The 26,112-nt window shown below is 62.7% G+C and overlaps 2 protein-coding genes across 16 annotated transcripts in view; one reads left to right on the top strand and one right to left on the bottom strand.

The window, feature by feature from the left end:
• Positions 1 to 15,962, top strand: part of MMEL1 (membrane metalloendopeptidase like 1) — a 36,311-nt gene extending 20,349 nt beyond the window's left edge. For 6 of the 10 annotated variants that reach the window (XM_084962619.1, XM_084962624.1, XM_084962622.1 and 3 more), the window contains 18 exons: positions 401 to 496; positions 975 to 1,093; positions 1,464 to 1,529; positions 2,807 to 2,941; positions 3,020 to 3,109; positions 8,316 to 8,452; positions 8,790 to 8,883; positions 11,259 to 11,387; positions 11,767 to 11,865; positions 12,187 to 12,270; positions 12,657 to 12,760; positions 13,010 to 13,068; positions 13,345 to 13,464; positions 13,947 to 14,080; positions 14,160 to 14,225; positions 14,860 to 14,955; positions 15,350 to 15,426; positions 15,501 to 15,962. In XM_084962619.1, the coding sequence (XP_084818745.1) occupies positions 401 to 496; positions 975 to 1,093; positions 1,464 to 1,529; positions 2,807 to 2,941; positions 3,020 to 3,109; positions 8,316 to 8,452; positions 8,790 to 8,883; positions 11,259 to 11,387; positions 11,767 to 11,865; positions 12,187 to 12,270; positions 12,657 to 12,760; positions 13,010 to 13,068; positions 13,345 to 13,464; positions 13,947 to 14,080; positions 14,160 to 14,225; positions 14,860 to 14,955; positions 15,350 to 15,426; positions 15,501 to 15,600 (1,805 nt within the window). In that variant the 3' untranslated portion in view covers positions 15,601 to 15,962. The remainder of the gene's footprint in view (positions 1 to 400; positions 497 to 974; positions 1,094 to 1,463; positions 1,530 to 2,806; positions 2,942 to 3,019; positions 3,110 to 8,315; positions 8,453 to 8,789; positions 8,884 to 11,258; positions 11,388 to 11,766; positions 11,866 to 12,186; positions 12,271 to 12,656; positions 12,761 to 13,009; positions 13,069 to 13,344; positions 13,465 to 13,946; positions 14,081 to 14,159; positions 14,226 to 14,859; positions 14,956 to 15,349; positions 15,427 to 15,500) is intronic. The other 4 variants (XM_084962620.1, XM_084962621.1, XM_084962617.1 and 1 more) reach the window with 2 other exon arrangements.
• A 1,131-nt stretch (positions 15,963 to 17,093) lies between these two features.
• Positions 17,094 to 20,192, bottom strand: PRXL2B (peroxiredoxin like 2B). 6 transcript variants are annotated; one of them, XM_005664949.4, is made up of 7 exons: positions 20,063 to 20,192; positions 19,641 to 19,845; positions 18,917 to 18,968; positions 18,238 to 18,301; positions 18,079 to 18,154; positions 17,678 to 17,767; positions 17,094 to 17,255 (listed from the first exon to the last, which is right to left on the bottom strand). In XM_005664949.4, the coding sequence occupies exons 1-7, from the start codon at positions 20,123 to 20,125 to the stop codon at positions 17,251 to 17,253; spliced, it is 555 nt and encodes a 184-aa protein (XP_005665006.2). In that variant the 5' UTR covers positions 20,126 to 20,192; the 3' UTR covers positions 17,094 to 17,250. The 6 variants fall into 6 exon arrangements, with proteins under 6 accessions (XP_005665006.2, XP_084814122.1, XP_084814120.1 ...); NM_001113441.1 differs by having other exon boundaries at positions 17,229 to 17,255; positions 17,678 to 17,799; positions 20,063 to 20,125; XM_084957996.1 differs by having other exon boundaries at positions 18,079 to 18,301.
• Positions 20,193 to 26,112: the final 5,920 nt, after the last annotated feature.

Here is a 26,112-nt window from a genome sequence, read left to right as displayed (position 1 = left end):
CGAAGTTCTCCCTAGCTGCCAGGGACGCTTTGGTCTGTGCCCTGTCCAGCAGGTGCAGGCTGCCCGGCGCTGGAGGGCTTCAGGGCTTCCTGACCCAGTTGGCACCCCCCACCCCCGCCACCAGGTGCCCAGTGCCACCCTTTCCCGCACCCATCAGAGCACTGCCTGGGCACCCCCCCCATGGGGCCTCCCCTCCCCGCCCTCGTCCTGGTGGCACCTGTGCCTTCACGGTCCGCAGCCCCTTTCACGCCTGACTCCCACCTCTGCTCCTTCCAGTCGCTGCAGAGGCTGTGACAGGAGGGCTGGACTTTGGCAGGGGAGCAGCGCCCTCCAGGTCTGTGTGACAGCGGCTGTCACACCCACCGGGCATCGGGGTGAGTGACTGCTCCCTCCCCCTCAGGTGTGATAGAGAAGCGGGACTCAAAGCCCCTGCTGGACATCCTAGAGGTGGTAGGGGGCTGGCCAGTGGCCATGGACAAATGGAGCGAGAACGCAGGTAAGGCCATGTGTGGTGGTAGCTCGCAGGGGTGGGTGGCCCTGGGCCTGAGGCTCCTTGGCACTGAGGCTTCCAGGCCCAGGCCGGGGAGTTTGCCGTAGCTGCTGGCGGGCTCTGAGCGGCTGGTCTGTGCCGGCTCTGCAGAGGGGCATCCCTCCCAGAGCCCAAGAGGGGGACCCAGGGCTCAGGTCCCCAGCACGTGTCCTGCTCTCTGCACTGGTGGGGGGGCGCCCCTGGCCATCGGCAGCCACCCCCACAGGGCTGCTCTCAGGGAGCCGTTGCTCCCTGTGGACAATGTGGGGAAGCAGACCCGAGTCCCCCACCCCAAGGCCCGCAGGTGTGCTTGCCACCAAAGGCCGGGCAGGGGTCCCCCGTGCCCCCCAGTTCTGGGCTCAGGAGCCTGGGATTCGCCGTCGGAAGAGGGCTGGGCTCGGACGCCAGGGCCGGCGGGTCTCCAGCATGGGGCGCTGACCCCCAGGCCCCGGGTGGGAGCTGGAGCGGCAGCTGGCCGTGATGAACGCGCAGTTCAACAGGCGGGTCCTCATCGACCTCTTCATCTGGAACGACGACCAGAACTCCAGCCGGCACATCATCTACGTACGCGCCAGGGCAGGGCACGGGCGTCCCCGAGGGCCGGGGTCGGCAGGGGGCCGGGGGCTGGCTAGAGGCTCTCACAGGGCCATGGCCAGGGGCACAGGTGGGCTCTGGGTTTCTGTTGGGCCCTCCAGGGCCTGAGAGCTGGCCCATGCGGCCCATGTGCCGAGCTGGCCCTCGGGACCGTCCGGCCAGGCCCTTGGCACCAGTGCAGAAAGCCCAGCCTCGGGGCCACCGCGGGCCACAGCCAGACCTGGTGCGGAACGTGCCCACCGGCAGTGCGGCCCCAGAGCAGGGCAGTCCAGACGGAGCTCCTGTCCCCACCGGAGCTCCACGCCCAGCTCCATGCCCGGTTCCCACACTGTGTCTCCAGATAGACCAGCCCACCCTGGGCATGCCGTCCCGGGAGCACTACTTCAGCGCGGGCGCCAACCAGAAGGTGAGTCAGGCTGCCCAGCACTGTCCTGCCTCCCCCCACCTCCGCCCATCACTTCAGGGCCACCCGTGGCCCCGGGTGTCCTCCTGACCCTTGCCCCCCACGGCGAGCCTTTGAGGGCACCTGCGTGAGTCAAGCCAGTGCTGAGGGCTGGGGACGCAGGCATGGACCTCTGCCTTTATCACCACCATCCGGGCGTCCCTGGACACCTAGAGCCGGGCCCGAGGACCAGCCCAGCCCGGCAGCCCCAAGAGGCACACCCGTCACCCCCATTTCATCAGGGCAAGACTGTGGTCCACGCTGCAGGCTCACTGCATGGGGCCAGGAGAGATCTGAACGCAGGCCGGCCGGGCCCTGGGCCTGCCCCTTGAGCCATGCTGCTCCTGCACCAGGAGGAGAGAAACAGGAACTGCTGGCAGAAGGCGGGCAGGACAGGGCCAGCGGGGCCGATGGGGGGAGTCGGGGGAGGGAGAATGGGGAGCAGATTGAAAAGGCAGGAGGCAACATGACCCACGGCCGTGAGGCGATAGGGCAGACCTCCGGGCAGAGGCGGCGATGAGCGAGGTTGAGAAGGGTGGGTCCAGTGTAACCAAAAGAAGGAACTGTGGCTGGGGCAGTGCGGCCTGGACAGCAGACCAGGGGGCCCGACTCAGAGCAGCCGGGACCCAGCATCTAGAAGGGCACACCTGGCAGCCAGGGGTCAGGTGGGCAGCTGCTGGCCAGGACTGGCCTGGGGGCCTCAGCAGGAGGCTGACTCACTGGGAGAAGTTGGCCTCTGCAGTTCTTGCCTGCAAATGAGGGAGCCCGTCCAGACAGGCCACAAAGAAGGCGGCCGTGGGGGCCTAATTCCTGGCTAAGGCAGCCCCCTCAACCCTGGCACCAGGTGGCCCTGGCCTCTCCTGGCACCTGCTGTGTACCTGGCACTCTGTAGGCGGCCATGTGACTCCCTGGACTAGGCCTCCAGGTCCCAGGAAGCTCAGGAACCGAGTCACATATGGAAGTGGGGGAAGGAGGAGGGAGCCCAGCCCTGAGAGTCTGGGTGTGGCTCCGGTGCAGCCCATGGCGTGGGTCTGAGGGAGCAGGGCCCACCCGTCCACGGAGCCCACGGCCCCCACCCCAGCTCGTGGGGGTGTGAGCCCCTGATCTGGAGGCATTCGCTGCCTGGGCCCCCCTCCCTCAGGGCATCCTGGGGGCTGTTCTGTGCACCCCGCCCCCACAGAGAGCTCCATGGGGGCCCAGGTGGCCGAGGCCGCCAGACTGTCCCGCATCCTCTGGCCCAGGTTCGAGAAGCCTACCTGCAGTTCATGGTGTCAGTGGCCACGATGCTGCGGGCGGACATGAGTCTCCCAGAGGACAGCAGCCTGGTGCAGGAGGACATGGCGCAGGTGCTGGAGCTGGAGACGCAGCTGGCCAACGTGAGGCCGCAGCCCAAGGGGGTGGGGGGACCAGACCCGCCACCCGCCCCCACGTGACCACCCGCCCGCCCCCCACAGGCCACGGCCCCCCAGGAGGAGCGGCACGACGTCACCGCCCTGTACCACAGGATGGACCTGGAGGAGCTCCAGGACAAGTTCGGGCTGAAGGTGAGCCCCGGCCGCCGCCCGCCTCTCCTCTAAGCTTACAACCTGCCCACCCCAAGCAGCAGCCTTGGACCTGATCACCCAGCCACTTCCCGGACAGCAGGTGCCAGCTGTGTGGGGATGCAGGGCCACCCCGTCTGCGAGCAAATTCACCCACTCGAGTCGGACAGACTCCCATGCAGGGCCTTCTGTCCCCACGCCCAGCTCGGGACCCCAGCACTGTTCTCCCCCTGACGGAGGGCACAGACCCGCCCCCTCCCCACTGGCCGGGCCTTAGGCTTGAGGGCCGGGGCTGGGGAGGGGCAGCCTAGCCCGGAAGAGGGAACTCGGTTTGCAGCCCCCCAGCCCCCACACTGCCTGCTCTGACCACACTGAGCAGAGGGACCTCGGCCTGTGGAAGGAGGGGCAGGAAGGGGGTTCCAGCCACCGCCCACTGACTGCAGCAGCTACAGGCCCAGGTCAGAGGGAGGAGGGCGCAGCTGGGGACAGAACCAGCGTCGGAGGGCAGAGATGAGGCCCGTAGCTCCTGCCTCCAACCAGAAACCTAAACATCTAGAGCCAGAGCGCAGGACGGGAAAGTTAGGGGAGCCCCCTGAGGGCTCCTTCGCCAGGGGCTCCAGAAGCCCGATGGTCCCTGGATCTTCCCTCCTGGCTCCCAGGGGGACCCGTTGGGGCACCCCTCCCCTAGAGCCTAACGGCTCGCCCCCTTCCCAGCAGGCACTTGCTGGGGCCTCTCCCTGGACAAAGCTGGCAGCCCCGCCTGGAGTCTGGGTCAGGAAGGAGAAGTAGCCTGCAGAGTGGGTCAGGGGACAGGCAAGGGGGGATGAGGGCAGCCAGGAGGCTGAGCGCGGGAATACCTGGAGGGGGGCCAGCGAGTGCCAGGGTCCTGCCGCACGGGCGAGGGCGGCTAGAGGCCAGCCAGGACCAGGGAGGGTGGGTGGATGGACTGCGCCAGTTTGATGGGACAGGACTTGCCTCTGATCGAAGAGGATCTGGCTGCTGAGCAAACAGGAAAAGGACCGAGGGCCAGAAGCAGGGAACGTGGTCGGGAAGCAGCACCGCCCAGACGGGACGAGGCGGCAGCAGAGGCGCGGGGAGAGGTGGCTTCCCAGTCTGTTTAGAAGGAAAACCCGGAGTTCCCGTCGTGGCGCAGTGGTTAACGAATCCGACTAGGAACCATGAGGTTGCGGGTTCGGTCCCTGCCCTTGCTCAGTGGGTTAACGATCCGGCGTTGCCGTGAGCTGTGGTGTAGGTTGCAGACGCGGCTCGGATCCCGCGTTGCTGTGGCTCTGGCGTAGGCTGGTGGCTACAGCGCCGATTCAACCTCTAGCCTGGGAACCTCCATATGCCACGGGAGCGGCCCAAGAAATAGCAACAACAACAACAACAACAACAACAACAAAGACAAAAGACAAAAGACAAAAAAAAAAAAAAAAAAAAAAAGAAGGAAAACCCAACACACCAACACAACCTGCAAAGGGACCAAGCAGGTGGAGTGAGAGATGGGAGGGAACACAGAGGCCCAGAGGTCCCCCCGAGATGAAACGCGGAGCAGGCGTGAGGGCCCGCGCAGGAGCCCAGGGCTTGGGCTGTGGGGTTTATAACACTTAGAGTTGCTGTGTGTGAGCCTGTCCACACAGCCTCACTCAGATCAGGAAGGAAGCCGTCCCTGACACCCCACCTTGTGCCCTTCCCCCCAAAGCAGCCCCCACCCCCGGCCCTTCCCACCACAAGCTGGCACCGGCTTCTTTGGGTCCACGTTTTGTGGGTGAGACCTCGTCTCCCCAGGGAGGCAGCAGCGACCTCTCTCTCGCTCTGAACACACGACCGCCACACCCCTGTGCTGCTCTAGCTGGGCCTCTGGGTCAGTTCTTGTTCTGGATCTCCCTGAATGGTATGGCTTGGGTTCGTCCGTGTGCGTGCCCTTTGGAGAGCCCGTGGCAGCATCTGTGGCAGGTGTGCTCCTAGGGAAGAAGTGGCCAGGTCCTGACATAGGTCATCGCACAGCTTTACGCGCCCTGACGGGAGCGTGTGAAACGCCCTCTCTGGGCTCTGCAGTGTCCGTTCCTTCCCTCTTAGCCCATCTGTGGACATGCCGTGGAATCTCACCCGGGCTGTATTTGTCTTGCCACCAGCGCGACTTCACTGACTGGCCAGCGGTGGTCCTTTTGTGAAGCCTCTCTTCCTCTGTCCCCGTCGGGGCTCTGCCTTCTTCTCACCGGCTTTACTTCTTTGTATGTTGGGCATGACCCCTTGGCCAGTTCCGGTGGAGCAAACATCTTCTCCACTTGGTGGCTGTGCTGCTTTCCTCTCATGCTGGCTCTTTTTCTTAAAGGAGGTTTTAAAAGAGTCCGATTTAGGAGTTCTCTGGCGGCCTAGCTGGTTAAGGGTCCAGCATTGCCACTGCTGTCGCTTGGGTCACCACTGTGGTGCAGGTTCCACCCCTGGCCAGGGAATTTCTGCATGATGAGGGCGTGGCCAGAAAGAAATAAACAAAATGAAAAGAGTCCCGTTAATTGATCAACTTCTTCAAGATGGAGCAACCTTTGCTCTTGGCGAGTGTTCTCTGTGTCCTGCTTTGCCTGTCGAGGCCGTTTAGGTCTACAGTCTACCCTGAGTTGACTCTTTATACGCAAGGAGAAGAAGGAACGGTTTCATTTCTACCGGGTGGCTGTCCAGATGGTCCAACACCATTTATTGAAAAGACTCCCTCATTAGCCATTGCGCTGTACGCCACCTTTGTTAAAAACCGAGTTCCCGTTGTGGCTCAGCAGGTTAAGATGCTGACATGGTCTCCACAAGAATGTGGGTTTGATCCCCGGCCTCGCTCAGCGGGCTAAGGATCCAGCATTGTGGCAGGCGGCAGTGTAGATCGAAGAGGTGGCTCAGATCCCGCCACATTTGACCCTTAGCCTGGGAACTTCCATACGCCATGGGCGCCATGGGCACGGCCCTAAAAAGACAAAAGAAAGAGGGAGAGAGAGAGAAGGAAGGAAGAAACGGGGAGAGAGGAAGAAAGGCAGAAGAACAAAAAAACAAAAACCGAGTGTCTGTGTGTGTGTGTGCGCATGTGCCTCCGTGTGTGTCTGTGTCCCTGTGTGTGCACCGGTGTGGGTCTGCACTCTCTTCCATTCCATTGGTCTGTGTGTTCCCACACCAGCACCTCCTGCCTGCATGGCCACAGCTCTGTGATGAGCTTCGATGTCAACCGACCTGTTCTTCAAGATCAAATCCATTGCTCCCGATCTTTTGCATTTTCTCACAAGACCCAGAGTCTGCTAACCTGGGGTTTTTGTGGATTTTTTATTCCACAAAAAATCCTGCTGTGATTTTTTTTTTTTTTTTTTTTTTGTCTTTTGAGGGCTGCACCTGCGGCATATGGAGATTCCCAGGCTAGAGGTTGAATAGGAAGTGTAGCCACTGGCCTACACCACAGTTCACGGTAACACCAGATCCTTAACCCACTGAGCGAGGCCAGGGATCGAACCTGAAACCTCATGGTTCCTAGTCGGATTCGTTGCTGCTGTGCCTTGATAGGAACTCCTCCTGCTGCAATTTTGATAGGGATTTGCTCCAAGTCTAGGTTTCCGTTTGGGGAAAATCAGCGTCTTTATGAGGTTGCATCTGCGGATCTGTGACCTCCCACGTATTTACTTCCGTGTGTTTATGTTTCTTTCATTTCTCTCAACACGTTTTATAGTTTCTATTTCAAGGCTTGATACATCTTTCATTAGATTTGCATTGGATTTGTTCCTAAGTGGTTTTTTTTGTTGGTGGTGGTCGTGATTTCGTGTGTGTGTGTGTGTGTGTGTGTGTGTGCGCGCGCGTGCTTTTCAGGGCTGCACCTGTGGCATATGAAGGTTCCCAGGCTAGGGGGTCCAATCAGAGCTGTAGCCACCGGCCTACACCACAGCCACAGCAACATCAGATCCGAGCTGTGTCTGCAACCTACACCACAGCTCATGGCAACACCAGATCCTTAACCCACTGAGTGAGGCCAGGGATCAAACCCACATCCTCATGGATGCTAGGCGGGTTTGTTACCACTGAACCACCAGGGGCACTCCTGATGTTTGAATAGCATTGTAAATGGTATCATTTTGTAATTGATCTTATGTTTTGTTGCTAGTATATAGAAATACTTGCATTCAGCAAATTTACTCAATGCATTAGTAGTTCCAATAGTTTATCCTTTCATGTTTTATATACATCCTCATGTCCTTTGTGAAAAACGTGATTTATTGCTTCCCTTTCAGTCCTTACTGGTTTTATTTTTTCTTGTCTTTTTGAATTGGCTAGGACTTTCAGCGTAATGCTGCAAGTCCTGACAGTAGGTATGTCCTGATCTCAGAAGAAAAGCTTGCAACATCTCATTGCTTAATTTCGTTTGCTGTAGAGTGGTTTTTGTTTGTTGTCACTGCTGTTGCTGTTTAGACCCCTTTATTAAATTATGGGACTTTTTCTAATTTACTAAGAGTATCACGAATAGACAGCTTTCGATGCCTTTTCGGCATCTATGGAAATTACCATGTGATTTTCTGTCTTCATTCAGTCATCATAGTGAATTATATTGATTTTCAAATGTTAGACCACACTGTATTCCTTGAGTAAACCTATTTGGCAGTTGCATTATCCATTTTATATGGGTATGGATGAATTCCAATTACTAATATTTTGCTTAGAATTTTTGTATCAATTATCGTAAATGAGACTGGCCTATTTTCTATCAATATCTTCATTTCAGTATTAAGGTTGTTCTTGGCCTCAGAGATAAATTGCAAGAGTTTTCTCTTTTTCCTTTCTCTGGGAAGTTGGAGTGCTCCTGGCAGTGTGTAGTCCTTAAATGTCAGATAGCGTCCACTGGAAAAGCCGGATGAGTCTGGAAATTTCTATGTGGGAATATTTTAAATTCACTCCCCAGTTTATTACACATCAAACCATTTATATTTTCTATGTCTTCCTTCATTTGCGCTAATGCATGGTTTTCCAGGGACTCTTCCGCTAGACTTGGGTTGTCAAATCCATCAGCGTCATCTCTGCTCACACGTTGTAGGCCCTGTAGTGACGTCACCTGCCTTTCTCCTGATTCTCCCTGCGCCTTCTCTCCTGGTTCTTGCATGTTCTTTGGTGGGGGCTGGGTCTTAGTAGCCCATGAACTGTGTCGGCCCCTCCCTTCCCCTCTCCCCGCCCCCTCATCCCTCTTCCCCAGGGATTTAACTGGACTCTCTTCATACAAGCCGTGCTGTCCTCCGTCAACACCACGCTGCTGCCAGATGAGCAGGTAGTGGTGTACGGCATCCCCTACCTCCAGCACCTGGAGGACATCATTGACGTCTACTCCCCCAGGTGAGGCCCCGGCACCCTCCCTGCTCTCTCCCCACCGCCAACGGCCCCTCCTCTCAGGACAGGGCCTCGCAGAGCGGTACTCTGGGGCACCGGGGGGCATGATGGGGGCAAACAAGAGTGACCCGGGGAAACTGGCCCTAGAGAGGTGAGCCCCTCCCTGAGGCACCCAGGGGCAGGCAGGATGGAGCTGGGGGACTGTCTTAAAGCTTTTCTCCGCCACCCTGCACTCCCTGCTCGGGTAGAACCTGCTGTCCAAGGGCCCACAAGACACATCCTCTGCGGGGCAGATCCAATACACCTGTCCCAGCGCTGCCCTCTGCCCTCTGCCCCTGCTCAGGACCATGCAGAATTACCTGGTCTGGCGCCTGGTGCTGGACCGTATCAGCAGCCTGAGCCAGAGATTCAAGGACGCCCGTGCCAGCTACCGCAAGGTGAGCAACACCCCCACACAGCCTGACTGGGCACTCGTTCACTGATGCTGCCGAGCACCCGCTGTGGGCCGAGCTCGGAGGTCCCCTCGGGGCCCAGAGCACAATCGAGGCAGACGAGGCACCAACCCTCTTGGCCATAGGCCGTCGACAAACCCAAGATCTGCTCTTTCCAAACCAGTGAGTCAGAGGCAAGGGGTGGGGAGGAGGCAGGGGGAGCCTCTCAGTGAAAGTGACCGTGAGACCTTAAGGCAAGAATGGCCCAGATGTGAAAGGACAGCGAGCGGGTTCCCAGGGAGCAGAGACCACCAGGCCCCCGGGGCCACGCAGAGGAAAGGATGGGATGGGTCAGGGCGGGAGGCAGGGCCGGCAGTCGAGGGCCAGACGGCACCTGGTCCACTGGGGTGTTCAGAGTGGGAAGCTGCCATGGAGTAGAGGGTTAAGAATCCCACTGCAGTGGCTTGGGTCACTGTGCAGCTGTGGGTTCCATCCCTGGCACAGCACAGTGGGTTAAGGATCCGGCACTGCTACAGCTCTGGCATAGGTCACAGCAGAGTGGGGTTCAGTCCCTGGCCTGGGAACTCCATATGCAGCAGGTGCATAAAAAAAAAAAAGAGTAGGGGGGAGTTCCTGTCATGGTGCAGCAGAAACGAATCCGACTAGGAACCATGAGGTTGCAAGTTCAATCCCTGGCCTCGCTCAGTGGGTTAAGGCTCCAGCGTTGCCGTGAGCTGTGGTGTAGGTGGCAGACGTGGCTCGGATCTGGCGTTGCTGTGGCTGTGGCGTAGGCCGGCAGCTATAGCTCCAATTAGACCCCTAGCCTGGGAACCTCCATATGCTGCAGGTGCAGCCCTAAAAGGATAAAAAACCAAAAAAAAAAAAGAGAGAGAGAGAGAGTGGGAACCACAGTCTGATGTCCTGCTCATGTGGTCATTCTTGTTGCTGGGGGGACACAGGCAGAGCAGAAGCAGGTGCCACCACCCAGGTGGGGGCTAGGGGCTGGACCAGCAGCAGGTGGAGGTGCTGACACCAGGCAGTTGTGTGGTTGAGGGACGAGGACCCGGAGTCCCCAGAGGCAGGGCAGAGCAGGCTGGGGCGAGTCAGGCCTCCTGCTTTGCCACGCGGGGCTGAAAAAATTACGAGCCGAGCATAGGGAAGGGAAGCAAGTCCCAGAGCACAGAGGAGAGAGTCATATGACTTCCAAGGGGGCGGGAAAGCCCAGGAAGGTGTTTCCAGATGCTGGGCAGAGCTCCAGGTTGGCTGAGATTTGCGGCCAGAAACCTAACGCTGGACACGTTTCCCTCTTGTGCCCAGTGTCCCTGGGGGCAGGTGGGCAGGCATTCTCTCTGTCACTTTGGAGACGGGAAAGCCAGGGCCCAGACAGCTGACGGCTCAAGGCTGTGCTGGATGAGGCCTCCAAGGTCAATGCCACCAGCCTGTGCTTTGGGGCAGGGGGCGGCTAGAGCCCATGAGAGCAGCGTCTGGTCAGACAGCCAGGCCAGGTGGCAGGGACGGGGACAAGGAGGCACTCGGGGCCGGGATCCCTGCCGTCCCAGCTGCTCCCCTGTCCTCCCACTCCCGGGCCGTCGTTCAAGGGTCTGTCTGCGCTGACATAGCAGGCCTCAGCGGCCCCTCGCCCTGCTAGCGCCACCTCCGGTGTGCAGCAGTGACTCGGCAGACCCCAACTGAGCGCCTGCTGTGTGCTCGGGGCAGAGTTCCTCCTGCAGCCTTGACAGGGGCCATGCGCATGCACACGCATGCACGCGCACGCATACTCACCCCCCCACACACACACACCTTCACACACTCACACCCTCTCCTCCAGGACAGTAACAGGAGGGTCCCCAACCCCTCCTCGGGCCATCGCCCCGTGACCACTGCCTCCTCGAGGCCACATCTAGAAGATTCTTTTTCCCTTCTGTTACTCTGTAAGCTCTGAGGCATTTGGAAAGGCATGAACAAACCCTGGGCCAGAGGATGCCCGGGGCTCCGAGAACCAGAAGGGGCCCTCTCCAGGGCTCTGTAAGGGCTTCCTGCCCACAGCTTAGAGCAGGCAGTCCCAAGCGCCAGGCCTTCACAGGCCTCCAACCTTTCTGTCAGACAAGGCCTCCTATGCTCTTCCTTCCTTCATTTGTTTTAACGCAACAGACTTGCTTTTAACTCACTCACCAATTTTAGTCGCATGCTAGGCAACCCATCCCTGCAGTCCCATGGTAAGTGCACAGAGTTAAACATGCAAATGAGTGCAGAGCCCCTAGGAAAACACAAAGGAAGTATCTGCGTTCACCCGTGTCCCCCACCCGCCGTGGGCACCGGGGTCCGAGGACAGGGAGGAGGTCGGTAGGCGCCGTGGAGGATGACCGAGCGGGGCCCGCCAGGCGCTGTACGGCACGACAGTGGAGGAGGTGCGCTGGCGGGAGTGTGTCAGCTACGTCAACAGCAACATGGAAAGCGCCGTGGGCTCGCTCTACGTCACGGAGGCCTTCCCTGGGGACAGCAAGAGCGCGGTGGGTGCTCAGCGACCCGCCCCACGGGGACCCCAGCCCTGCACCTCCACGCTCACATGGTGACTCAGCCCCAGCAGCTCCTGTGCGCTCAGTGGCACCTCAGTGGCACACGTGCTCACCCGGTGCCCCACTTGTGGGGGGGGTTGATGCGGGGAAGCCCAGCCTGCCCCCATCCCCAGCCCCGAAGGCCACCTGGTGTGAGTCCAGGGCTGGCAGGACTCACCCAGGACAACACACCGCCAAGGGGGCCCTGTCCTGGGGGCCTTTCCTGCCTCCCAGCCCCACCACATCCAGAGTGGCCCGCACGGGGCTTTGGGCCAGCCCCCCGCAGAGACCCCAGCGCTGGACGTCCAGCACCAGGGCCGTGCGCTGCCCACAGGTCAGAGAGCTCATCGGCAAAGTGCGGGCGGTGTTCGTGGAGACGCTGGACGAGCTGAGCTGGATGGATGAGTCATCCAGGAAGAAGGCTCGGGAGAAGGTGGGCAGGAGACCTCGGCCAGGCCTCCCACCAAGAGAGGGCAGCGCCTGAGGGGTGATCATCACCAGGAAGGGGCTGTGGGCAGAGGGGAGACGGGAAGCCAGGCCTGGGAGGCCCTGGCAATTGGGGGGGGGCACAGGAGCAGGAGCCCCACCCCAGGCCCTGAGCTGGTGGTGGGTACCAAGGTCGGTCTTCAGCCGACCCCTTCCACGTTCTGCCCCCTAACCTCCCTACAGCCCTTCAGCCCCCTACCCACATGGCAGGGGGCAGAGCCAGGATGCCCACGGTGTGGTGGGCACAGACCGGCCCTCTCCTCCCCAGGCCATGAGCATCCGGGAGCAGATTGGCTACCCTGACTACATCCTAGAGGAGAAGGACAAGCACCTGGACGAGGAGTATTCCAGCGTACGTGCCCCCCCCGGGTCCCCCCAGGCCCCCTGTCCCCCACCCACCCAATCTGCCCTGAATCGGCCCCATGGACCTTGGGCCCTCACCTGCCTAGGGTGTGGAGTTCTGCCCATAACTCAGCCGTCTGGCCACATGCTGGGCACTGGCACTACCCCGACACAGACGGGCAACTGAGGACGGGAGGGGCTTGGACCTCCCCAGTCGCATACGTGCACAGAGCCAGGCTTGGTCCCTGAGTCCCGCTGCACGCAGAGCCTGTTGGCCACGTGCAGGACTGCCTGGCAAGTCCCAAGGCCAGTCCCCAGCCGCCCTCGACCTCCCCCGGCCCGGGCCCCTGGGGGACTCCGCACGCCCGTCAGAAGTGACCCGCCCCTCTCCTGTAGCTGAACTTCTCAGAGGATCTGTACTTTGAGAACGGTCTGCAGAACCTCAAGGCTGGCGCCCAGCGGAGCCTCAAGAAACTTCGGGAGAAGGTGGACCAGAACCTGTGAGTGGGGACGGCCCGTGGGCACCAGTGGGCTGGGCGCCGGGCAGGCAGGAGAGGGTGGTGGGTCTGATCAGAGCCCCACCCCCACCCCACGCTGGCCCTCTGCTTGTGGGACCCCAGGGAGAAGCCCAATCTTTGGGTGGGCAGCGCTGGCCCCATGGGGGGCTGCTGTGCATGCACCCTCGCGGTGGGCTCTGGTCAGAGGGGTAGGGGGGCCTGGGCTCCAAATGACCCACTTGTCTATCACAGCTGGATCATCGGGGCCGCCGTGGTGAACGCGTTCTACTCTCCAAACCGAAACCAGATCGGTGCGTTCACGCCCTCCCCCCACCCTGTCCCTCCATCCCTCAGCACCAGAGAACCTGAGCAGCACAGAACAGCAGAGAGAACTGAGTCCCGGACGCACCACCACGCGCCCAGCCCTCTGGGCTTCTGAGCCTTAGTTTTCTCCTCTGTAAAATGGGGGTGGGGGTCATACCTCCGCAGCTGGGGTGTCAAACGACAGGACCCCTGGGGTGGCTGCCCTGGCTGGCACACAGGCGCGCCCGCTCACGGCTCATTCCGTCTCCCCTCCCCCGCGGCAGTGTTCCCGGCCGGGATCCTCCAGCCCCCTTTCTTCAGCAAGGAGCAGCCCCAGGCCTTGAACTTCGGGGGCATCGGGATGGTGATTGGGCATGAGATCACCCACGGCTTTGATGACAATGGTAGGGGGCCCCCTGGGGGTCAGAGCGGCACCTCGGATCACAAACACACCCCAATTGCTGGCACCCAGGGAGGCTGGCTTTCCCACAGGGCTGGACCGTCCTGACCTTGTGAGGGCGGCCCTGTGTCCCCAGGGTCCACGCACTCCCCTGACATCACAGCAAGGGTCATTAGTCCACAGTGCCCCTGGGGTGCCAGGACCGGAGACCCCAGGCCCTAACCTTGGGAGCGGCACAGGCACCACTGAGCCTTCGGCCTCCCAGAGCCCAAGCAGCCCTTCGGGGGCCCACTCTGCTCACAGACGTGAGCTCCAGACCCCGCGCCCCCTGGGAGGACGTGCTGGAGGCCCGGTGGGCAGCCCCCTCTGCCCCTGCCCCCTGGGAGGACGTGCTGGAGGCCCGGTGGGCAGCCCCCTCTGCCCCTGCCCCCTGGGAGGACGTGCTGGAGGCCCGGTGGGCAGCCCCCCTCTTCCCCTGCCCCCCAGGCCGCAACTTCGACAAGGACGGCAACATGCTGGATTGGTGGAGTAACTTCTCGGCACAGCACTTCCAGGAGCAGTCGGAGTGCATGGTCCACCAGTACGGGAACTACTCCTGGGACCTGGCAGACGACCAAAACGTGAGCGGCCACTGCCCACCGCCGGCCTGGGAGCGGGAGGGGAGGGAGCCGGGCAGCCACCATCCTGTCTCCTGCGCAGGTGAATGGGTTCAGCACGCTGGGTGAAAACATCGCCGACAATGGAGGGGTGCGGCAGGCGTACAAGGTGGGTCCGAGTAGGGCCCCTCGAGGTGGGGAAGGGGAGCATCCAGCCCAGGGACAGGACCCTCGGCATGGCAGGGACTACCCTGCCACACTGCCGCCCAAGCAAGGCCTGGCCAAGGTCCCTTCTCCATCCGACTGCAGGGGCAGCAGTGCCCGGAGGGGCCTGCCGGCCGCAGGTGGGCGGGCACCATGGCCATCTGCCTACGTGCTACCCCACCCTTAGCGGAGACCTCCACACCCTGGGGAGGCCACTGTCCAGTCCCAAGTAAGACAGTGACAGTCACCGCACGCTTTCCAGCCTCAGCAACTCCCGGGCACTGGCAGCCTCAGACCCTGGGCGTCAGGAGCTCATTCTGGCGGGGCCGGGGGGCACCCTGTGGGGGCTGCCTGGCAGTGAGCCCCCCCAAAGGTGTGTGGATGGCCACTGAGTAATTGCCACGGTGGGCACCCACCGCTGGGTGTGCTCAGAGGGCCCCTCACTGCAGAAGTGGGACTGCCCACGGGGGAGGCCAGGGAGCCAGACCTCCATTCTGCCCTGGCCAGAGGACTCTGGAGTCCTGGCCAGGCTGGTGCTGCCCCGGGGTGGGGATGGGGGGCCGGGCCGGCCGGGACAGCACCCTGTTTGGTGCCTACAGGCATATCTAAAGTGGCTGTCAGAGGGCGGCAAGGACCGGCAGCTGCCAGGCCTGGAGCTGACCCACGAGCAGCTGTTCTTCGTCAACTACGCACAGGTGGGAGTCACGGCCCCCCGCGCCCCCGCACCAGCTGGAAATCCGCCGCCCGTCCATATCCTTGGAGAGCCCCCACTGTGGGGTGCCTCCCGGGACGCCACGGGCGGGCAAGTCTGGCAGAACCAGAATTAACGGGCCAGGAAGGCTTCCCAGAGGCAAAGGATGGCAGGGCCATTGGAGCTGGGGAGGAGCCTGACGTGGCCGTGGAGGAACCGGGGCCTGGCGGGACCCCTGTGCCCAGAGAGGAAGGAAACCGCACTCCATTCTTGCGGCGTCCAGGGGCGCCCCGCCTCCCCAGGCCCGCCTCCGCCCCCTCCGGGGTCCCCGCGGGTCCCCCCTTACCCCGCCCAGCCCCGCCCCCAGCCCCGCGGCCTCGCCCCTCGTGCCCCCGCAGGTGTGGTGCGGCTCCTATCGGCCCGAGTTCGCCGTGCAGTCCATCAAGACTGACGTCCACAGTCCCCTGAAGTACAGGCAAGTGGCCCCCGCGCCCCCGCGCCCCGCGCCGCGCGCCTGGCACCGTCTCAGGCTCCTCCGTCCCCCCGCAGGGTGCTGGGCTCGCTGCAGAACCTGGCGGCCTTCGCGGACGCGTTCCACTGCGCGCGGGGCACCCCCATGCACCCGAAGGTGCGATGCCGCGTCTGGTAGCCAAGGCCGAGCCGCGCTGCGCGGCCCACGCCCACCCGCCGCCCCGAGGCGCCCCGTCCGCGCTGAGACCGTACAGCCGGCGGGAACCGGGCGTGCGCCCCGCGCCCGTCTGGCCACCTGCGCCGCGCCCTGCCTGGAGCGCGGCCGCCGCCCCGGGCACGTGCGGGTGCGGGAGGCCCGGCCCGGCCCCCTCGGCGCGGGAGGCCCGGCCCGGCCCCCTCGGCGCCCGCTCGCCCGCCCACGATGGTGTACGCCGACCACCCAGCCCTGTAGACGCAGCTATCGGTCTTCCCGCCCGCTCTCCAAAGCGCTCCTCAGTTGTCCACCAGCTTCCGATCTAAGTAAACGCTTTCGAGAAGCGCGCTGCCGTGTTTGCGTAGCAGGGGCCCCGAGGGCAGTGGGGTCACAGTGCGTGAGAAAGTGCCCGGTTCTGCCGCTGACCGCTGGTGGCCAAATGGGGAACTGCAGGGCGCTCAGGGGAGGAGGGGGCACCCCAACAACCTCCCCGGGGGCTTGGTGCTGGGGGCACAGCAAAGACCAGGAAGCCCCCGAAGGTCCGCCCTCAGGGGGCCACGGGTCAGACACGGGGAGAGGCTACTGACTCAGGAAGGCGCTGAGGTCCAGGATGGGGCAGGGGGCCCCCAGGTGCAGCCCACTCTGGATCTGGGGCTTTGTGTAACTGGAAGCCAGTGAGGGGTTAAACCTTGTCACCTGCCTGAGTTTGGTTTTGTTTTTTTTGCTCTTTAGGGCCACACTGGGGGCATACGGAGGTTCCCAGGCTAGGGGGAGAATCGAGCCACGGCAACGCCAGATCCCCGACCCACAGAGGGAGGCCAGGGATCGAACCTGCATCCTCATGGATACCAGGTGGGCTCATTACCTCTGAGTCACAATGGGAACTTCCTGCCCTTTGTTTTTAAACGACCACAGAGAGGATGGGGGACCAGGGAGGCCAGCTGGAAGGCCACTGTGGGCATATCCAGGCCTGGAGCAGGAGCACAGGGGAGGTGCCGTGTGTCATCTGGACCTAATCAGAGGAGGGGGGGTGGACCGGAGTCCTGCTCTAGACCTGGTAGGTGTTGGGTGCTTGTCACCCCCTTATGCTGGTCGAATAGGGGGAGCTGGACATGTCAGCTGGGCCAGAAGCCCCCTAGGCTGGCCACCCCCAGGGTGCAAATGACGATTCTCCAGAGAGTGAGGGTCCTTTCCCTAAAAGTCCCTGATGGTCCACCAGACGGGCAGGCAGGATGGAAAACATCTCCTTGGAAACCATGAGCTGCGACCCAAACCCTCAGGGGCCAGGCTCCTCCTCCCAGGGCCTGGGGCGATTCCTCACTACCAGCCGGAGCCCGACCCCACCCCTGTCCCCTGCTCTCTGGGCACCCCCAACCCGCCAGGGAAAGCAACTTTCCTTGGTGAGGAACGCGACGCCTCGTGCATGACCGCCCCGCTGGCCCGGGCGAAGCCAAGAGTCGGAGGCAATGAAGAAACGCTGCCCAGGAACCACCCTTTAATGCTCGATGCTGCCTGTAGACCAGGCGGAGTTCAGCCCAGCCCAGAGATTCCGGAGTTTCTTCACACCCAACTTGCAGTGTGTCCAGGGCGGGAGTCATGGGGGCCTGGGGTCTTCACCTAGAGCACGCCTCCTCATCACACTGCGGGGACAGGGGCCCCGTCAGGCCGGCCACATGTCCCAAAGCCAGGAGCAGCTGACCCCACCCTCCAGGGTGTGTGGCCCAAGCAGAGGAGAGAGACAGTCCCCTCCATTTAGGGCACAGGAGGCCGGCCACCAAGACCATGCTAACATGGCTTACAGTCACCCCCCCCAAGGCTGAGAGGATGAGCGGCCCCTCCGCCTGCAGCCAGAGTAGCCCACAGGCCTCTGCAGAGGGCCCTGCTGTGCCTGCTCGTCTGGCTACCCTGCCCTGGCCTGCCACTGCCGTGAGCCCAGAATCATCTAGAGCCCACAAAGTCCAGCTTAGCATCTGACCACATCAAACATTCAACCCAGGGGAGTCGGGGGTTGTGGGGGATGGGGTGGGGTCTTAGCAAGCAGCCTGCCCTAGGCCGGGCTCACCTGGGGTGGCTGGTGGGTGCAGGCCGCCTCTGCAGAGATGCATAGAGCCTGCAAGATGCTCTCCTGGGGGGCGTAGTCGCCCGGAGACTTCTGCACAAAGTGCAGCAGCACTTTGTCACCACCTGCAGCAATGGGTGGTCAGGGTGTCCCTGTATGGCCACCACCCACCTGAGTACCGAGAAGAGGGAGCTGTTCTGGCCACACCACCCAGCTAAGACGAGACTCAAAGCTGGGCCACGTCACACGGGGGACTGTGGCAAGATCGATAAGCCGGAGGGAGGGAGGGAGGGAGGGTCAGGGCAGGGTCAAGTTCAGCAAGACCTTCCCACTGAGTACTGGCCCCCTTCCCGCTCCCCAGCCCAGGACCAGTGTTGGCCCCTGATGCCCCTCCCCTGGCCCACCTTTGGCCACCACCAGCAGCCCTCCACTCTGCAGCAGATCCCCAGACAGATTCCCCTGGATGCCCGCAGCCTTGGCCTGGAGGGAGGGGAGCAGGCCCAGGTCAGCCCCAGGCAGAGGCCCCTGCAGCCGAATCCCACATGACCTTGGCCGGCACAAACCTTGGCGGCCACATCACGAACGGGCTTCCCCAGGGCGGCCGGCAGGATGCTCAAACTGCTGTACCTGCCAAGACACAGTGGGCTTGTTCAGGCTCTGACTTTTCACCAAAGACAGCCCCAGCACCTGCCCACCGCCCCCCCCCAGCGCAGCCCCAGCACCTTTGCCCCACACCGCGTGCCTGCCCCTCCCCCAGCACCTGCCCCCCAGTCGCCACAAGATGCACAGTCCAGTCCCTACAAGCAGGCCCCACCCCTTCTTAGCAGAGGCTCGGGACACAGGGCAGAAAGACCAGCAACCGCCCAGCCAGGAGCAGCTGCCAGAGCCATGGGGCACCCAGCCTGTGGCCTGGGGCCCCACAGAGGGTGTGGGAGGGCAGACTGGGTAAGCCTGGGGAGCTGGCTCAGCTGGTGCTGCCAATCAGACGAAACAGCCAGCCCGTGGCCCAGGCACGGGGGTGATTGGAAGGGACCCTGACTGGGGCACTAGACCCAAGCCCCCTGTTCAGCCAGCTGGGCGCGGGGGGGCCCTCGGTGAGAAGCCTAATTTTCAGCTGATAACAGATACCCAGCACCCAAGGGAGAGTCCGGCAGAGCTGGCAGGAGGAGCAGTTGCGGGGGGGGGGGGGGGCGCAGGGAAAAGAGGAATAAAGAAACAGTGAACCCCCATGCCCCAGCTCACCGCTTGAAGCCCAGCTCCTTGTAAAACTGCTTGCTCTCATCCAGATAGAGATCTGGAAAGCAGAGGGCACAAGTCTGGGCCCTAGGCCCACCGGCCACCCCAGCTCATGCTCCTGCATCCTGCCCTCTGTCCACCCTTGGTGCCCAGCTGGCCCACCTAGGGCCAGGAGGGGCAGAGCAGGGCTGAGTGTCCCCACTGTTAGAGGTGAGCAGAGGCCCAGAGGTGACAGAAAGGGAGGAGCAGGACTTGTCTGAATTGTGCCACTGGTCCCAGGGCTCTGCAAGGGCACATCCTGGGTGCAGGGGAGAGGCCAGTGGGGTGGGGGTGGGAGGCAGCCGCCAGCTGGGCCCTTGTCCCAGAGGGTGGGGAGGGGATAGAAGCATCTGGGGACCTTGGATCTGGCGTCTGGGTAGGTGGGGAGCTTGCAGCTGATTTGGTCAAGATTTTTGGTCCTGATTGGAGGCCAGAGTTACTGCTGAGCCAGTGTCCCTCCACAGAGGAAGGAACAGCATGGCTGGGGCAGGCGGGTAGAGGCCACAGCTGGGGATGCAGAGGAGGGGAGGGGACACAGGAGCATATCAAGGCCCCTTCTGGAGTGAGAAGGGCCAGGGCTGGGCAAGGAGGAGGCAGTGAATGCGAGCAGAGTTTGAGGAGGGGGTTTCAGGGCGGTTGGGCAGTTTAGGGGGTGTTGCTCCAGGGGCAGGAGGGTAGGGAGTGCAGGCACCTCCCGCGAAGTAGCCACCGTCCAGGAACTCCTGCAGGCCCAGGGCCTCGGGCCCCACGCCCACCAGGCGCACGCCGTGCTGGTCCAAGAGCCCCTTGAGGCTGCTGAGGTCCCGGGCGATCCAGCGACACACCATGCAGCCGAAGCGCCGAAGGCCGGCCACCACGCACGCCTGCTCCTGCCACAGGCTTCGTAGCTCCACGGCCTGCGCGGGGGCGGGTAAGGGGCGCTGCCAGACCTCGGTCCCCGCGCACGTCCACACCCCCAGCCCCACTCCGCCCCACGCCCCGGGCCCGCAGCAGCACCGAGCAAGCCCAGCCTACTCCCCCGGCCCCGGCCCCGCCCCGCGCCCCGGCGCCGGCCTCCGATGCCCCTGCCAGGCGCCGAGGCGCACCCACCGCCCCGGGCCCGTCCGGCCTCACCTCCCCGGTCACTGCGTGCTTCAGGACACACGCTCCCACGCGGGCAAGGTCCACCGTGCTCATGGCGGCGACCGCCCGGAACCCCTGCCGCAAGCCCGGCTCCGCACCAGCCCTCTCCGCCTGCAGTCCTGCGCGCGACCCGGCTCCGCCCCAGACAGGCCCCCAGACGTCGCCCCGCCCCGCCTCGGGACTGCGCGCAGCCCGGCTCCGCCCTGGCCCCGCCTACCCCAAAATAGGTTCTCGCGGTATGCAAATTAGGCTCTTGGTCACCTATTTTGTATATGCATAAGCCTGTCAGCCAATGGAGCCGCCGCACTGGTAGCGGGGGGGAGCTTGGCGTCCAGGCGCGGTGCGCCTGCGCAGAGTGCCTGGCTGGGGGCGCGCTCCCGTCGGGTAGACATAGACTTTGAGAGATAGAACAGCGGCGGGGGCCCCGGGATCACCCGACAGACGGCAGCAGGAGCTGCCACCCGAAGTTGGAGTGGCGGCGACGAAGCGTGCGGTTTGCAGGGCAAGGTTAAGGCGAGCAGACTGAGTGTCCCTATCACGGATGGGGAAGCTGGCGGGAGTCCCAGCTGGCGGAGGAGTCCAAGGGCTTTTAGCCTCTCCTGAGATCTGTTTCATCTTGAAAATCCGTGAGAATGCAGCGTTTTCTCAATTACACGTCCGTGTTGGCTTTAATCATAAAATACTATCAATTTAGTGCCAGCTAAATATCTGCTTTTGACCCCAAAACTTCGGGTACAATGGTCCCAAAAGAGATAGCAGCTTACTAGGTGTCTTGGGAATTTGCCTTGGTTTCTTCCTCACGACGCCTTTCAGGATCACCCAGTTTTTACCCACGAGGGCCCAGGCACGGAGGCCGAGAGTGGAGCCAAGGTTACACAGACAGTGGGGTCCCACCTGGTCATGCCTGAGCCCCACTCCCCACGGTGGGTCTGCGACACCTGGCCCTCGGCCTCACTCCCCAGCAGACAGCTCCAGGCCCTGGGCCAGGCTGCAGAAGGAAGGGGCAGGGGTCTGCCCTGAGTTTGAAGAAGCGGGAGCCCCCCCTCTTGACACCACACTGTATTCCATAGGACCCCCAGTAGAGAGGGGCAAAGCTGAGGCCCAAGAGGGGTGCTGCTGCCTCCTTAGCCTGCCCTTGGGCCTGGGAGGATGAAGGTGGGAGTGGCTGAAGGCCCAGGCCTGGAAACGGAGTTACTATGTCAAAGGGAGAAAGATTCCGTTTCCTGGTGTTGAAGGTAGGAAGAGCAAAAATAAGGGCAGGCCCTACGGAGACAATCTCTGCAGGACCCCTGGGCCAGCAGGAAAGGAGAAGCAAGGGGGAAGTGGCCCTGTTTCAGAAGCAGGAGCGCAGCCCCAGGGGCCGTGGTACCTCCTGGGTCTCCGAACACAGGTGTCCAGGTGTCAGTGCGCTGCTCTGCATTCCCACCTCTGCTCTCTCCAAGGCACAGCAGCCCTTTGGGATGGAAGCAGACCCTGGGGCCAGCAGCACAAACGTCACATGTTCTTCCTGGAGCATTGACCCGTGGTTCTCTTCCCTGTCATTCCTGGGGAACGTGGCACGGTATAGGGCAATGCACGAACACCAGAAGGCCACCTGGTGAGCCATAGCTCTGATCGTATCCAGGCTCAGGTCACAGCTCCAGGACCCTCCAAGCTCCATCCCTCCAGTCTGGATGAGGCAGACCCCAAGAGTATGTCAGGCATCCTTTGGCCCCTTAGAGATATGGATTTCCCTGGAGCCAGCGCCACCATGTCACAGGACCTCTCGAGGGTGTGGGGACAGGACGGGGAGTCCCTGTCCAAGGGACCCTCTGCCTCCGCGATGCCCACTCCCTGCCGTGCACTCAGAGCTCCCGGCCACCCTCAGAGGGCAGTGGGAACACAGGGCAGCTGCACATACCTGGGAGAGGTACTGGGATGAAAAGTGAGAGGCCCCGAGGGCAAGGCTGTGTCCCCGCCGAGAGCCTAAGTGTCCCTCATGCCTTTAATGCTTCCTTGTCCTCTTTCTGCCCTGCTCCGGACTCCTTGCCTGGGCCAGGTCCTACCCTCATGACTTTAATGCTTCCTTGTCCTCTTTCTGCCCTGCTCCAGACTCCTTGCCTGGGCCAGGTCCTAGCTGGGCACCAGGAGCCACGCTGCGGAGATCCAGCTGTGGCCTTTGGGAGGGCCCAGGCCTCCCCAAAGGGGCAGGGACTCAGCAAGGTTGGCGACAGTCTCAGGTGGTGTCAGCAAATCCTTGCTGTGTCCTCATCCTGGGCCCCCCAAAGGCTCTGGCGGGGAGGCCACAGCCGAGGTTGCTGGGCAGCTCTGGGTGTGACCTCAGGTCTATCTGACCCTCCAGCCCCCCCCCCCCCCGGGGTGAGGGGGAAGAAAGCGGAAAGAGAACCAGGACCAGGATGAGGAGGGAGAGAAGAAAGGGGAGGGCAAGGGCAACAGGAGCAGGGAGGGAGTGAGAGCAGAGACGCGGCACGGCTGGTGCCACCGCCAGTGGGAGGAAAGAGAGAGGAGCCTGCGCCCCTTCTCTGCAGCAGTCGCCCCAGTCTCCGACCCCCTCCCAGCCAGGGATCAGCACCTAAGTCAGCTCAGGGAACGGAGTGGGCACCGGGGGTCCTGCTGCAGGAGGAGGGGTCCTCGCTTCTTCAGGAACCTCCGTTACCACCTCCCTGTGACTCCAGAAGGGCAGGAAGTCCACCCTCAGGCCCGACCCAGAACCACAGGGGCCCAGAGATCTGGCAGCTGCACCCCGGGAAGCTGGTACATGCTGACACTCGGCTCTGCCCTGCATGGCATGTGTGCAAGCCCAGCATGCAAGCAGGTGTCTTCTAGATGCCAGCCCCAGACAAGGAGCAGCCGGGTCAAGCCTTTGGGCTTCCTCCTAGGGGAGGGCCCTTATCTCCCAGGGGGGCGTGGAGGAGACGCTCCCAGGGACCACCTACGGGCCCAGGGCTGGCACTCCTCCGGGGTCCTGTCCAGAGAAGGTCCCAGGCGGGCCTTCCACCCAGTCCTGCCACCCAGTGCCTGAAAGATGAGAGGGGCGGGCAGAGGTGCCCAAGAGCCCAGGCCAGGAGGGGAGCTAGGCTTGCAGCCCCAGGCCTGGGTCTGGGATCTGTCTCTTCAGAGGACTTCACTGGGCAGGGAGACCTGGAGGTCGAGAGGCCCAGCACCTCCGGCCCCCCTCTCTTGGCCTGGTCTGCAGGTGGTATGGGGCCTGGCCCCGGGACAGTGATCCCCGTTCTTGCTAATGCAGAAGTGGCCTTGGTGGCCGCCACACGGTACTGTCCATGCTAGTTCACTTCTGCCTGGAACCGGGCCCATGGCTGGGGTCCGAGAGCAGGAGCTGAGAGCAGCAGCAAGGACTCCTCCGGGCGGTGGTGAGCACCCAGCCTGGGGGGGGACCAAGCAGAGGCCTGGGCAGCCCCTGAAGAACTGAGGGCTCCTACGGGGGTCCAGGCGACATGGGGTGATGGGGCCTCAGCCAGCCCTGCAGCCCAGGGGTGTGTGTCTGGCCCCAATTCTGCCTCCACCAGAGAATGGGCAGGTGCGGCCCCAGCGCAGCCACGTGTGGTGCCCAGAGACGCCAGACACAGGGGGTGTGAGGCCCAAAGGGCCTTGAAGGATATTAGGAGCAGCGGCAGTGGGGGGGCCAGCCAGTGGGAGGATGGGCAGGGGGGGCTGAGACGTTCTCTCCCCTGGGCTCAGACGGGAAGCAGGAACCACAGTCAGCTAAGGGGGCAGGTCCCCGCCCAGAGCCACCCACCCCTGAAGACCCACCCCTCAGACGGGACTTAGTATGCAAACCAGGCTAGTCAGATGGCAGAGACAGACCCGTGAGAGCACCCCCTCAGCTGGCAGTGGGGTGGATAGGGAAGGCCTGACCCCCTTCTGAGGGACAACCTCATGTGTCATTGCCCCCAGATCCCACCCCAATCAGAGAGGGGTTTTCTTGGGGGGGGGGGAGTAGGATCGGTATGCACCTTGAAGCTCTGAGCCCCAATCCCTGCCCTGCTGATCCCCAAAGCATTCCAGCCTCCAATTTGGTCTGTCCTTCCTCCAGGGGTCCCGCCTCCCCAGACCACATGCCCTGGGCAGGAAGGCCAAGGGTCCGAGTACTGAGCCCGCAAAGAGGGCCCCTGCAGCTGTGGTATGTGGGGACCATCAGGGCCTGAGCACCTGCCTCCAGGGACCACAGGCCATGAAGGCATCAACCGACCCTCTTCTCTGGCGGGGACTGTCCCAGGCTTGGGTGCCCATGACACAAATGTGTCCTGGAGCTCAGGGCCCAGGTGACAGGGTGATGGGGGGCTCACAGGTGTGAACCGAGGTCCAAGTCTCACGTGACAGACCCCCCTCAGGGAGCACCCCTGGGAGACGGGCTTGACCGGGCGGAGCAGCAGCAGTCCTGCAGGTATGGGTGCATGGTGGCAGCAGGATTCGGGGTTGCAGTCAGCTTTCTCACCCCGGTCATGGACTCAGCATTGCAGACACTCGCTCAGGCCATCGAGGCGGGTGGCAGAGGTCCCAGGGTGCAGGGAGCACACAACATGCTGGGCACCTTCACCTGTACCCTGCAGCCCGGGGTCCATGGCCCTCGGGGCTGGGAGGGGCTGAGTGCCAAGGGAGCCCGCCCATCACTGGTACCTGGACACACTTTGCAGTCATGACACCACCTATGGGGACCGAAAGGCCCCTGAGCCCTTCCCACCCAGTAGTGCCTGCTGCTCCCACCAGGGAGCCTGCAGGGGGCAGGGGGTGAGACCACTGGGTGAGAAGGTAGAGGCCTCCATGGACACCCAGGTCTGGGGCTGTCACAGCGCCCGCTCTGAGCCCCTGACTCAAAAATGGGCGAGCCAGTACCCGGGATGGGTCCCCCGAGCAGTGTGGCTGTGAGGGTCTGGGGGGGAAGAGCGGAAGCTGAAGGGGGTGCCCTGGGGCGCTCATGCCCCCCACCCCCAGTCTGTGCCCCCTGCCAGGGTTTTCAGGCCGCCCTCGGTGGGGGGCGCTGCGAACAGAGGAGCTTCTGGATGCGGAAGGGGCAGAGTGTCTGCCCTCAGCCCACGGCACTGGCCCCCCAAACTCGCCCCCAGAGGAGGTCCCTCCAGGACTGCACTTGGGCAGCTCTCAGCTCCTCCTCTGTGCACCTGGTCACCAGCAGGGCACCCCAGTGGGAGACCCCAGAGGAGGAGGCGCAGTGCCTATGGGAGATGGCATGGCCTTGGTCTCGCCCTCTGTGAAGTGGGGCAGCAGCCCCGGCAGGGGGCAGTGCCCAACAGGGGTGACACGGATGGACCCAGGACAGGCTCCGAGAATGATAGAATGCCTCCCCCCTCCACTCAGGCCTTTCCTTTGCCTGCCCTGGGAAGCCCTGAGTCCTCTGGACTGGCCAGCCTGCTGGCCTCCCTGCTGCCTGTGCGGGGCCTGCTGAGCCCTGGGAGCAGCAGGGGCAGAACAGGGAGGCGCTCAGGGGCTCACAGGCCCACCCAGCAGGGGAGTCAGGCTGCTCTGGGCCTGGAGCTGGGGGAGGCCTTGGGGGGGCTTGGCAGTCAGGGGCTTCCCTGAGAAGTAAAGGCCTAGCCTGGCAGGGAGGGTGCCACCCCGCCCACCTGTGGTCTCTGCCCCCATGGCAGCAACATTGGTCCTTATCAACCAGGACGGCTGCTGGGTGCAGGTGGAGTTCAGGGTTCCTCAAGGGACGTACCAGCCAGGCTTTCCAAAGGTACCGGGAAGGGAGGCACCCTCCCCAGGTCAGGCTCACCCAGGGCCCTGAATGGGGCTGGGGCAGGGCACAGAGGAGAGTTTCTGCTGGTGTGGACATAGCTTTCCTGCCTGTGTCCCCCAGTCCCTGAGGTCAGGCACTCAGATCTGGCACTGCTGTGGCTGTGGTGTAGGCCGGCAGCTGCAGCTCCAATTCGACCCGTAGCCTGGGAATTTCCATATGCCACAGGTGCAGCCCTAAAATAGCAAAAATAAGAAAAAAGGGTTTTTTGTTTGTTTGTTTTTTCAGAGAAAGTAGAGGTGGTCCTTGGGGTGGTAGAATGTCCTGA

Source organism: Sus scrofa, chromosome 6 (genome assembly GCF_054392235.1).
Source record: "Sus scrofa isolate SSC_HxYL_T2T_F1_AM1 chromosome 6, Sscrofa_HxYL_maternal_Yorkshire_Landrace_v2.0, whole genome shotgun sequence".
NCBI classification, from domain to species: Eukaryota; Metazoa; Chordata; class Mammalia; order Artiodactyla; family Suidae; genus Sus; species Sus scrofa.
The sequence above is the reverse complement of the archived record's forward strand: the minus strand, read 5'-3'. Positions and strand labels throughout refer to the sequence as shown.